This window comes from Balaenoptera physalus (assembly GCF_965194825.1).
Source record: "Balaenoptera physalus genome assembly, chromosome: 10".
Lineage (NCBI taxonomy): Eukaryota > Metazoa > Chordata > Mammalia > Artiodactyla > Balaenopteridae > Balaenoptera > Balaenoptera physalus.
In genome coordinates, this window is record NC_138889.1 from 113,396,325 (window position 1) to 113,408,350 (window position 12,026).

General features: G+C 66.1%; 1 protein-coding gene across 1 annotated transcript in view; it reads right to left on the reverse strand.

The window, feature by feature from the left end:
- Positions 1-5,032: 5,032 nt before the first annotated feature.
- Positions 5,033-12,026, reverse strand: part of MUC5B (mucin 5B, oligomeric mucus/gel-forming) — a 34,011-nt gene continuing 27,017 nt past the window's right edge. Inside the window, exons 38-53 of the mRNA XM_082476807.1 lie at positions 11,499-11,746; positions 10,946-11,132; positions 10,443-10,668; positions 10,176-10,354; positions 10,036-10,105; positions 9,701-9,801; positions 9,377-9,408; positions 8,920-9,100; positions 8,417-8,521; positions 8,289-8,326; positions 7,752-7,868; positions 7,277-7,363; positions 7,043-7,165; positions 6,837-6,882; positions 6,539-6,647; positions 5,033-5,875 (exon numbers count right to left, since the gene is read on the reverse strand). Coding sequence (XP_082332933.1) covers positions 5,653-5,875; positions 6,539-6,647; positions 6,837-6,882; positions 7,043-7,165; positions 7,277-7,363; positions 7,752-7,868; positions 8,289-8,326; positions 8,417-8,521; positions 8,920-9,100; positions 9,377-9,408; positions 9,701-9,801; positions 10,036-10,105; positions 10,176-10,354; positions 10,443-10,668; positions 10,946-11,132; positions 11,499-11,746 — 2,072 coding nt within the window. The 3' untranslated portion in view covers positions 5,033-5,652. The remainder of the gene's footprint in view (positions 5,876-6,538; positions 6,648-6,836; positions 6,883-7,042; positions 7,166-7,276; positions 7,364-7,751; positions 7,869-8,288; positions 8,327-8,416; positions 8,522-8,919; positions 9,101-9,376; positions 9,409-9,700; positions 9,802-10,035; positions 10,106-10,175; positions 10,355-10,442; positions 10,669-10,945; positions 11,133-11,498; positions 11,747-12,026) is intronic.

Below are 12,026 nucleotides of genomic sequence, written 5' to 3' on the forward strand. Positions count from 1 at the left end.
GCTGGGTGTGGGCAGGGGCGTTATTTTGGGGTCAGCTGGTGGAGCTGGGGACAGGGGACGAGGACGTTACCCAGGTACGCGGCCTGCCCACGTCTCAGGGGCCCGCCACTCCTCGCGTGGACGTCCATCCGCAGCCGAATGCGGGCTGGGTGTGCAGGCGCCGGGCAGTGGGTACCGGGCCGTGGTGGTGGCAGCCCTTCCGTCCTTCATGTCGGAGGTCAGAGATGGCACTCCTCTCGGCCAGCCCATCCCAGACGGCAGAGGAATCAGTGGCGTTCTGCCGGCGTCCATCCCAGTTACACGTTCCAGGGCTGGGGAAATGACCAGTGGGTAGCTGAGTGGCCCCATAAGCCCCAGTTTTAAAGGGGCCTTGGCGTTGCTTTGGGTGCCTGCGGTCAGTGGTGGCCCCTCTGCCCTGGGGGTGAATGCCGTGAGCCCCTCTGGGAGGGGGTAGGGACCACCGCCCCGTCCACTTGCCCTGGTGCCTTGGGCTCTACCGAGGGAGCCCAGCCTCTCCTCCGGCCGATGGTTCTGGCCTGAGGACCGAGCAGGTCTGGACCCTGGGGGAGGGGCCGTGGCCCCCATGAGGAGGCCGGCAGCTGTCTGTGCTGTCATTCGGTTCTGTTCTGAGTCCACGGGCTGTCAGCCGCCCGTCCAGCTTGCCCCCATCACCGCAGGTGGCCACTGCTCAGGGCGTCTGGTTGCCTCTGGCCCCTCTGCTCCTGTGGGATCTCAGCCCCCACTCCATCACCCTGCTGTTGGGGAGCCAGCCCTGTAACAGCGTCTGCTGTCTTCAGCCGCGCTGCAGGGGTCAGCCGCGCTGGTTCTCGGCTGTGCAGGCGCCCTCACCTGTGCAGTGTCCCCGGGGCCCTGCTTAGCCTCCGCATCCCTTCCTCAGCCACTGCGAGGGCCCTTCTGGGCTCGCCACTCAACGCGGACCGCGGTTGGTTCCGAATTTCCAAGAGCCCGCCCGGCAGCGTGGCGAATCTGCTCCTAGGGCACTTGCTCCTGGGTCACAGACCCCCCAGCCAGCCCCCCGACTGGGTCCAGAGCTTGTCAGGCCCCGAGATGCTTTCCCAGTGCCTGCAGCGTCACCCCCCTGCCCAGCGGGGCCCACGCTGCCCCAGCCTCCACGCTGACCCCCCCGCTCAGTCATGGGCAGCGAGGAGTGGGCTGGCCCCGCAGCCGTGGCGGCTCCGAGGATGGCCATCGCAGGTCCAGGCTCCCTTCCTCTCGGGGCTTCCTGGGGTGGCAGGTGCTGCTGCCCTTGCGTTGAGCTCCGGGCCCAGTGCTCAGGGACCCTCCCTCAGGCTGCAGGATGACTGCTTATCTTCAGCCGGCCCAGGAGGCCCCTCACTTCCCACCAGGAAGTCTGGAGACTCTAATGGGTGGGCCAAGCACCCTGGCAGCGGCTTTGGTCCTTCGTCTGGGTTCCCACGTCTCCTGAGTGCCAGGGAGACGGCACAAGGCCCGGTTCCTCACCCACGTCCCGGCCAACCCTGCAAAGGGAAGACCCCAGGACACAGGAGCTCAGGGAGGCCTCCTGCTGAGCCTCCCGCCCCCCTGCAAGGCTCCTGACCTCCACCTGCTCCCCGTGGCTAGCGGGGCAGCTTCCCAGCCTCTCTGGCAACTCCTCACCCTCCCCACACCCAGCCCCTCTCGATTGGGTCATCCAGACGCACCTGTTCTCTTTGCTTGGTGTCTATCCTGCTGGGATGCTGGACGGTCAAGCACGGGCTTTTGCCCGCACAGCAGGGCTCAGTCAGCACTTGTTGGACGAACAAATGCAGGGGGGATTCTGAGCTCGGCCAGTCCCCCTCCCCGCCATGGCCCCAAGGGTGGCAGGACCTCCCTGGGCTGGGCTTCCGGGTTCACTGGGCTCCCAGAGCGCACAGAGTCTGGGCCTTCAGGGCCGTCTTCCCCGTGCTGACAAGGAGAGCGATTTATTATCGTTATCTCTTGCATTTTTATTTTCAGAAGTAATGTTCAGAGCATCCCTTGGCACCGTTGATTTCTGAAAAGCAACCTTTGTTTAAGCAAAGGTTGCAGCCCAGTTTGATGTTTGACTTGTTCTGGAGGCAAAGCCCTGCGTTCAGGGCCGTAGTCCCCTAGCGCTCAGCGGAGCCGTGTCCCCATCACCCGGAGGGCGGGAGACGAACCAGCGCGGCGAAGCAGAGCGCGGTGCTGCTTGGGGTGAGTGTGTCAGTGGTGGTTTTGCTTGAAAGTTTCTGTGCTAACAAGTCAGTCTCGTGAGAAACACGCGGTTCCCTGAGTGCAGGCGTCACTGTGAAACGCATTAAAGCCAGTGATAACAAAACGTTCATTCACTAATTTGTAACGTTGTCACTAAGGTAATTATCTTCAGTGTCTATTAACTGTTAGGTACTGCCAAGATTAAAGCAATCAACCTCATTTAGGGCAAAATGGAAAAGTGAAAAATTACAAAAATTGCAGTTCAAGGGTCATTAACTCAGTGTGGAAGAGGCGTTTTCTTTCTGACATACAGCCGGCCCGCTCTTATTCCTGTGGACATCCGGGCAGGACAGACAGAGTGTGTGGCCTTCACACCAGCGCAGGGGGACGTGTCTGGCGCTGGCCAAGGGGCGTGCTGGAGGAGGCCCCGGCAGGGGCCTTGGTCTGGGAGGGGCTCTGCTGAGCTGGAGCTGTGGACGGACCACTCGGCGGCCAGGCTGAGCCCTGGGCTTGTGGTTGGGAGCTCTGCCCCCTGCAGAGCTCTGTGCCCCCTGCTTCCACAGCCCCGCTCTCGGGCCCCAGACAGGCTGGGAAACCAACGTGGCTTGGGCTCAGCGAGGGAGCAGATTGGAGGGCAAGTGAAGACGTGACCCCAGGGCGCCCGGACGCAGGAAGATCCGTGCCAGGCGCCCTCCACACCCCTCCTAGGATGGAGCTGGCATGAGTTGTCTCCTAAAGAGCACGGGCGGAGTTCTGGAAACGTCTGTGACCTGCCCGGGCCCCACGCCCTCGGCCCTTCACGAATCGCACAGGAGCTGCCCCCGACGAGCCTGGCAGCAGAGCTGGGTCCACCCAAGCTGCAGAAGCCCACGCGGGGTCCAGGCGGGCCGCGACACTGAGCAGAGGATGAGGGCACCCGGGGTCCGCTCTGATGGGTCAGGGAGCCCAAGGCCTGGGTGGGGGGGGGCACAGTGGGACCCCAGTCAGGGCCCTGAACTCAGGGCTGGACCTGGCTGACCGGCGGTGAGCCTTGCCTGGGGCGAGATGAGAGCACAGAGCCGCCCAGGGCTGAGAGGCAGCACCTGTTGGTCCCAGGGTCCCGTGGGCAGGGACCCAGCAGCAGACGCCCCATGTCTCAGCCCCCCTCAGTGACTGTGGGGTTGTGGCCTCTGGAGGGAGGTGGGTTGCAGCTTGTCCAGCGTCGACTTCAATAATAACATAGCCAGTTGTTTCACCAGCAAAAGTGAGTTTATTGGGGAATAGCAAAGGAATTGCAGTTCAGTATCTGTGAACCATGGTGGCCCACAGGCAAATCCAGAGAACAAGGAGGGGGATCTTGCTTTTATGGGCAAAAGGGGGAGCTGGGCGGGGCTGTGATAACCAGAGCCCATTGGAGGAGCCGGGGGTCCGGAGTAAGGAGGCTTCCCGTGGGCTGGGCCGCTGCAGTCTCTGATTGGCTGGGCTGCCGTGGGAGGAGAGAAGTTTCCTTCCTCCTGCCGGATGGTCAGTAGAGATGCCTTCCTGTGGGGGGCATGCAGGGGGACGTCTCTTCCTGTTTGGGGTAGTTGATGATGCATTGCGGGCATGAGAGCTTCCCCTGCAGGCCTGTCCCGACTCCAACTTTAGCTCAGTTTCCTTAATTCCATACCAGGCAGAGAGCGAGCCTGCAAAGAGACATCTGGGCACTGGTCTCCAAAGTGAGCTCTAGTCTGTGATGGGTGAGAACAGTTCACACGTATGAGCTCGGGTCTGTGGAGACGGACACTCATTTTCCAGGTACCCTGGAGACACGCTTAGTTTTGTAAGAGGTACATGGGTTTAAGGAAGCAGTCGTGCCCCGAGAATGACTGAGGTTTAGGAAATGCTGTTGTTTTACACATGGGTTAACAAAGGCTAAGGCCGGGGCATGACTTGGCCACAGCCCCCCCACAGGAAATCAGACTGTGAGACACGGCAAGTTTACAGTTGACCCCAGTGGTGACCGAGGGGGGCAGCCAGACTCACCTGCAGTGTGTCTGTAACCTTGTCAGCCCTCCTGGACCATCTCCGGCCCAGTCCCAGGGTGGCCTGCCCTGACCAGACCTCGGTGACGTGAGTAGGAAAGGCCACTAAAGAGACCACAGGCCCACCTTCCCCGGGAGCTGAGGACCCCAGCCCACGGGGGACAATGTAAATCACTGTGGCTGCCATTCCCTGGGTGGGCAGACGCACACAGAGCGCAGAGGCAGGTCACATGATGCAGGAGGCCCCAGAAGCCCCCCGCCCCGCACACGCTCGCCAGGCTTCCTTGGCCCCGGCCAGCAGCGCCTTTGCCTCCCCGGTGGAAGCCCCGCCCTCTCGTAGCTGCCCCTGCCCATGTGGGCACTCAAGCCGGGGTCACCGCCCCACCCTTGCACCCTGCTCGCCCCACCCCATCCTGTGCTGGCAGTGTTCTCCGCTCTGGATGCAGCAGAAGAGAAAGGCAGCAACCCCTGCCCTCGGTGGAGAGAGAAGCGAAGGTCAGATGCACAGCAAGTTGATGTGTGACAAGTGCCTGAAGGAAATGCCCCGCAGAGGCGCAGGGAGTGCTTCCCACACTGATGCCCTCCGTGTCCCCCCGGGGGCTTCCCCCCATTGGCTTGTCCGGTCTTTCTGCAGCTGTGAACCAACTTCCTTATAAAACCCGCGTGTTTGAACCCTCGGATGACCCCTGACTCTGGCCAGTACTCCCGCAGCCCAAGACCTGACCCTGGGGGCCTCTTGCCTCCTGCCCCGCCTGTCCCTCCCGGGGGTCCCCCAGGGGTGTGGCTCTGGACAGCCCCGCCCACACATGGAGGGGAGAGCCGCCAGGACCAGGAAGTGTATGTGATGTTCGCTGTTTATTTTCAAAGACTGGGGCTGGGTGAGCAGAGGGGGTGCTGTGGGGTGCCGACCCCGCCGGGGCCCGTCCCTTGGCCCTCGTAGCCTCAGGCCGGGGTCCAGACGTGAGCAGGTAGCCGGCCTTGCCTGGACAGGCCTCAGTCTGCGCTCAGCTGCAGGAGGTGTAGCCAGCGGGCACCTGTGCGCCACGGGGCTTCGAGGGGCAGTGGGGGGCACACAGGCCCGCCGTGGGAGCAGCACAGTGGTGGGTGTGCAGTTTTCTCCGGGGCGTCCCTCTGACCCCAGGACCGGGGTGAGCCTGGGTGGAGTGGGTGCCTGTGTTTCGGATGAGGCTCAGGTCCCGAAGCCCAGGCAGGTGGCCAAAGCAGGCAGGAGGGGCTCTGAGGGCAGGCGCCCCCCGCCTGGGGTCCTCCTCAAGCCGACCCCCACTACGGTGTCACCCTCCAGGGCCTGGGTTTCACCTGGGGCAGGTGTAAAGTGGGCGGGGGCAGTGGTATTCACAGGAGGTGTGCGTGGGCTCCTGCGGTTTCTGTGGTCGGGTGCTGCGTCGTGTTCTGGCTCCAGGTGGGGCGGGCGTGTGAGGGGGGGGGGCAGAATGCGTCAGACAGCGGTGGACCCATAGATCGGGAAGGTGGGGGTGCTGTCCTCGGGAGCCTGGGCCGAGGAGATGCAGGATGGGCCACAGCTGCACTCGTCCACGTGGGTGTAGGTGTGCTGGAAGGCCGTCCCGTTGGGACACTGCATGGTCACCACCTCCTGGTGGGCCCTGGTCTCCTGGCAGCAGACGCACGGGCACTGCGTGGCCCGGGCCCCCGTGGAGTACCTGCAGACACACGGCCCTCAGGACCTGCCCACCTGCCACAACTGCCCGGCTCCTGGTTTCGCGGGGGTCGGGAGACAGCGGCCCTGTGCCGGTTCCCTGAGCGCTCAGGGCTGCTCTGTACTGGCCCGGGCAGCGCTCTCGGTCACTCGGAACCCCGACCTTCCCCAGCCAGGCCCCCGTTCTTTCCCCACGCAGCTCCTCTGACTTGCTGACCCTGTCAGACCCCTCCTCCAGGAACCTGCCCGGGGCCCTCCAGCCAGGCCTGGACCCATCCTCCTGCCTCTTCCCGCCGGTCTGCTCACAGCTGGCTGCAGCCCGCGGGCATCGGGGGTGGGGCGGGGCTCTGCCAGCAGCTCTGCCCTGACAGTCTGGTCCCCCCGGATTCTGCCCGTCCTGCACGTGGACTCTGACCTTTGGGGGGTAGCCCTGGTGCCCTGCCCCACGTGGCCCAGCCAAGCTCTCCCAGGCCGGGCTCTGGGGGTCAGGGAAGGCCCCAGGGTTGGTGCAGCCCTGTTGGGGCGGCCCTTCTTTCCTTCCTGTAGCAAGCTGGGACCTCCAGCCCCAGCCCCAGCTCCAGGTGTCCGGCCAGGGACAGGAACACGGACACGTGGGGCACCGGGTGGTGTCCCCGTGTGTCCCGCGGGGGAGGCGCGGGCCGCTCACCGGGACGCTCCCGGGCAGAAGCCCTCGCAGAAGGGGACGCTGACGGCGGCCTGGGTGGCGCAGCCCCGGTGTCGCAGGACCGTCATGCTGGCGCGTACCTGGCAGGAGTCTGGGCAGACGAAAGGCGGTGGAGGCGGATCTGTGAGGTCCCCGCCCGCGCCGCACCCCCACGTAACCTCCCGCTCAGGGTCGGGTTCTGGCGGCGGGGTTGGCTTCGGGAGGAGTCAGTGGGCAGGACTGGGCGGGGCTGGGCGGGGCTGGGCGGGGCTGGGGGGCGGGAAGGCGGGCCTCGACTTACCCACTTCCTCACAGGAGTAGCAGCAGCCGATTTTCCTGAGGATGCCCTGCGGGGGGAGGGGGACAGAGGGCGAGCTGGGGCAGGCGGGGCCTCCTGGGGTGGGTGTGGGCGGGGTCTCCCGAGGCGGTGTGGGCGGGGCCCCAGGGTGGGTGTGGCTCTGGGCATGGGCGGGGCCTCCGGGGCGGGCCTGAGCCCCAGACACACACCCTGCAGCTGGACACGTCCGGGCACGCGACGGGCGTCGGGGTCAGCATCGGGGGCCCGTTCTCAGCCTGGCAGTGGTACAACGTGCAGTTGTCCACGAGGCTGTTGACCCAGGTCTCGTTGGGCTGAAATAAAAGGGGGAGAGTGGGGGCCGGGTTGAGGATTATCTGGTGGGCAGAGAGGAGCTGGCGGGGAGGGTCTCTGGGGCGCGGGGGTTGAGACTGAGCCCCCTTTACCTGGACCAGCCGGCCGTCGGACGTGAGGCAAGCTGTCTGCACGCACTCCCCGCAGCACTGCCCGGCCACCCTCGAGTACTGGAAGCCCTGGGGGCAGAGGGGTGGTCACGTCCCTCACCCCCAGCCTGGCTCCTCAGCCCTCCTGCTCTCCTGCCCACGTCCCAGGGGCCCAGGGCCTCCCTAGCAGCGCCTTTCCTCTGTGAGGCGGTGTCCCCGCCCTGCCGCAGTGCCCCTCTCAGCCTCACCCCTGCTTCCAGCACCTTCTGCGCTTGTGCCCTCCGGGAACCTGATCCCAGCAGCCTGCAGGTCCTGCCCCTCGCCCAAGACCCCTTCCACCATCCTCCTGCTTCACTCCCTCCCTTTGGGAAGACAAAAGCCCCAGTGAAGCCTGAGCTGGAGACCCTTCCTGGACCCCAGGGTGTGGTGATTGGGGGCTGCCCCAGGGGCCTGGCTCTGCCCAGGAGGCCGGCCTCACCTGGGGACAAGTGGCGTTGCAGGCCTCCTCCTCACACTGCACGGTCGGGTCACGGGTGTCCACGGACAGGCAGGTGCACGTGTGGCAGGGAATGACCGCTGGGAAGGTTGCACCGACCTGCAGTGGACAGGGTGAGGGGAGGTGACACTGAGGGCCCTGAAGGGGCACCAGGGCCAGGACCTCTCCCCGTGTCAGTGAGGCCCACAGAGCAGTCTCTCTGCTCTTCACATGGGATTACGGATGTGCCCCCTGGCTGAGCACAGACCAGGGCAGGCAGGGGCCCCAGGCAGGCAGGAGGGGTGGGAGGGTGCAGTCCTGCCCCGAAGCTCTTGCTGGGAGAGCTAAGCTCCCAGAGGCTCTCTACAGAAGGTGCCTGTAAAGGGCCCAGAGCCTCGACTCAACTGCTGTCGTGGCGGGAGGGGCTGGATAGGGCTGGGCGTGGGGAGACAAGGAGTGGACACGGGGCACCCCTAGGCAGATGTGCCCAGCCCCAGACCCACTCTCCGCCCTACCCCGACTGCCTAGCTGAGCCCTTACCCCATAGACGGTGCCGTTGTAGGTGCACAGCTGAGGCCCTGGAAGGAAAGAAAGGGCTGAGGACCTGCCCAGGCAGCGGAAGGAAGTGTTCAGACCCCCCCGGCCCCACCCCCACCCCAGAGACTCACGGCAGCTGAAGGTGGGGCAGCAGCTGTTCTCCGCCTGGGTGCAGGCCAACTCCTCTCCCGGCCTACATTTGGGTGGGCTCTGGGGGCACGTGCTCGTGTTGCAGACTGCGGGAGAGTTGGGGGGCTGCCTGGGGTGTCCCTGCCCTCCGTCCTCTGGCTATTCTGGTTCCCAGGGTAACATCTACCCACACTGGACCAAAGAGGTCCCCCTTCCATGGGAGCTGACGGCTCTCTGTTGCCCTTCTGGGTCCCCACGCTTTGTCACCTCCCCGGTCTTCCCCAAGACGCTGGGTGGTACCAGGGCACACCAGAGGTCATCAGCGTCATTTTTAGGTGGAAAAATGAAGGCCCAAGAGGCCTCCCCACCTCGTGGTCCAGCCAAGTCCAGCTAGGACCCTGCAAACCTCCTCTGCCCTGCAGGCCTGCCGGCCAGGTGGCCTGTGCCCAACACCGTCCTCTCCTGTCTCACCGCTCCACCCGGCCCACTGGGGTTCAGGTCTCACCACACAGAGTTTCCATGCAGCAAGGGTTGTCGGCCAGGGGCCTGGTCTGGGCCACGAAGCCGGCCCAGCCACATTCCTGTGTCTGGTCCTGGGCCTCGCACTGCACAGGGACGCACTGCACCGACACGGAGCCTTCATCACACACGCAGGACTGGCAGTTGCTGACCCACCGCTCTCCGGGCTGCAACAGACCAGGTCAGGGTCCCCCAGGGCTCCTGGGTGGTGCCCCGGCCTCTGGGGCTGCGTCCAGCAGCGGGTCAGGCCCCAGCCCTCAGCACGCGGGCTCAGCGCTCAGCCTCCCCCTCTCTGGAGCAGGCGTGTGCCGGTGATGCGGCTCACGCCGGGGTGCCCACACCAGCCCCTCCCTGGCCCGGGTAGAGCTGCCGCCCTGAGATGGGGACCCCCTCCCTCCGTCTGCTCAAGCAAGGAGTCAGGAAGCTGTGTGCAGAACACTCACGAATTTGGGAAACCCATCTGGTCCCACGCAGGCTGGGAGGGAAGAACGGGGAGAAAGGGGGTCACTGGGAGCGCTGGCGTTGGGGCCCAGCAGGCCTGGCCACCCCCTCCCCCCAACAGAGGCCTCTTCTTCCTGCTGGGGACAGAAGCCTCTGGAGAACTCCGGGGGGGGGGTCACTTAGGAGGGGGCTCAGGAAGGCTCAAGCCCACCCTGCACCTCTGGCAGAACTGGGTGGGACGGGCCCAGGCCGGGGTCTGCCCGCCCCGTGGCCCTCCCCATCCCGCTCTGTGGGGCTGGGGAGGGCCCAGGTGTGGGGTTGCTTACGGCACTCGGGCACACAGACGTCCGTGTGTGAGTTGAACAGGATGTGGCCGTCGGGACAGAAGCAACCCTCTGCCAGCCCCCTGCTCGCCGGGCTCTGGCTCCTGCAAGGCGACCAGGGCAGTCCGAGGAGGAGGGCAGTGGGCATGGTGGGGGGCTGGGGTCACTCCTGAAGTCCAGGGTCGGAGGTCAGGGCCGGGGAAGGGCACCCTGAGATCTGGGGCTTGGGGTCCCGGACCCTCCGTGGGTCTCCTCCTGGGTCCCCCCAGACCCTTCAGGCAGGCCTGGGAGGCCTGCTGTCCCCACCGTCCTATCCCGTCCCCGTCTGCTGGGCTCACCTGGAGTCACAGGACTTGGGCTGCACGGGGCCACACGGCTTATACACCTTGGTGGGCGGGCAGGTGAGCTCTGCGGGCACACAGACGGGTGTCAGGTGGGCCAAGGAGGCCAGGGCCCCCGGCGGCCACACCCGACTCACCACACAGCCCGCTGGTGGCGTTGCGCCAGTCGGGGCACACGCCCCGGGCGCGGCAGAGCGCCGAGTAGGCCTCCAGGCTCTGGCAGAGCGCTTCAGGGCGGCTGGGCCCGCAGCCGTCGCTGACACAGGTGCTGAAGAACGGGCCGGGCGGGACGAGGCCGTGGCACCCGGCGAAGACCCTGCAGGCAGGCAGGGCCGGTCAGAGGCCAGGGCGGACGCCCCGCGGGGTGGCTGCGCCTGACCGCCCAGCCCACGCAGAGGACTCACGGGCTCAGCAGCAGCGCGCAGAGGGGCTCCGGGGGGCACGGAGTGGGGGCGGGTGTGCTGGGGGCCGGCGGCAGGGGGCCGGCGGTCGGGGGCAGGCCGGTCGGGGCCCAGCAGCCCCCCCCGCTGCTGTTGGGGACCCGCCAGGACCAGGCCATGTCCTGGCAGGTGGGGGCCGTGGTGCCGTCAGGCCGGCGACAGTCGTCCCTGCGGCTGTTGGTGCAGGTGCCTGGGGAGGGCGGGGCAGGCGCCTCACTGTGGTGGGGGGCCCTGGACCATCCTCTTCTCCCCTTCCATCCCCCCGACTTCCCTGGCAGCCAGTCAGCTATGAAACACTGCTTCCTGCCCGGGGCAGGCGGCACGGGGAGCAGGTGGGAATCTGTGGCGGGGGCATCCGTGGCGGGGGGCAGGCGGTCAAGAGCCGGGGCCGCCTGGGGGCGTGTGCCCGCAGCGGTGGTGCCCGGCCCCTCGCTCCCCCAGCAGGCGTCCTGCGGGTCCCTGCTCACCACACTGGCCCTCGGTGTTGTAGCTGAAGTGGCTGTAGGACAGCTGGGCTTGGAAGACCCGCCCGTTGAAGATGACTCTCACGCCGACGGCGGGAATCTCGATGCTCATCTCGGTGGCCCCCGTCGCCGTCACGGTCAGGCCGTTCTTGCTGAAGCTCTGCCTCACCCGCATTTGGCCAAACAGGATCTGGGGACGTGACCGGGGAACACGTGACTTGGGCCGAGGGGCAGCGGGCTGGCTTTGGGGCTTTGCCTGCCGGGCGCTGGGCCCCCTCCTCGGCATCTGCACCCCGAAGCGCAGATGCCCCCTCGGGCCTGGGGTCACAGTCGGCGCATTTGGGTCCCAGGGTGCTCTTGGCCGCGGGCACTCCCCACGCTTCTTCCCTGCTCAGGAGTCGCAGTGTGCCCTTTGCCTGCCCTGAGGCCCCATGGGAGCTGCCCTCTGCGCGGGGGAGATGCGCTCTATGTGCACCAGGGCTCCCGGGCCTCTGCCGGCCCCTGCCTTCCCTAACCAGGCGGGACAGGCCAGTGCCTCTCTGCTGCCTGCACTCACCAGGCTTTCCTCCTGCCCGTCGGCGCCAGGGGTGGTGGTGAGGACAATGTCCATGGACTCATAGTGGACGCCGAGGGCGCGGGGGCAGCTGGCGGCGGCCTCGCAGTAGTGGTTGTACAGGAAAATGCTGAGGTTGCCGTGGCGCGGCCGGATCTCCCGCATGAGGACGTGGGTGCAATTGTCCAGGAAAGAGTAGGAGGTGCCGTCGAAGGTCTCGTAGTGGGTGTCCCCCCAGCCGCTGCAGGAGCCTGGGGGGTGTGGACGGGCCTCACCCAGTGCCACCCAGAGCTGCCACCCTGGGGAGTCACTCAGCCCCCAGGGCCTCGGTCCTCTCGTTTATGACATGGGTATAGCAGGTTGGATGGGGGCCCCGAAGACGCGTCCACCCAGAGCCTGCGAATGTGACCTCCTTTGGGAAAAGGGTCTTTGCAGCTGTGATTAAGTTACGGATCATGGGGTGAGGTCATCCTGAGTTACCAGGGTGGCCCTAAGTCCAATGACAGGTGTCCTTCTAAGAGACAGAAGAGA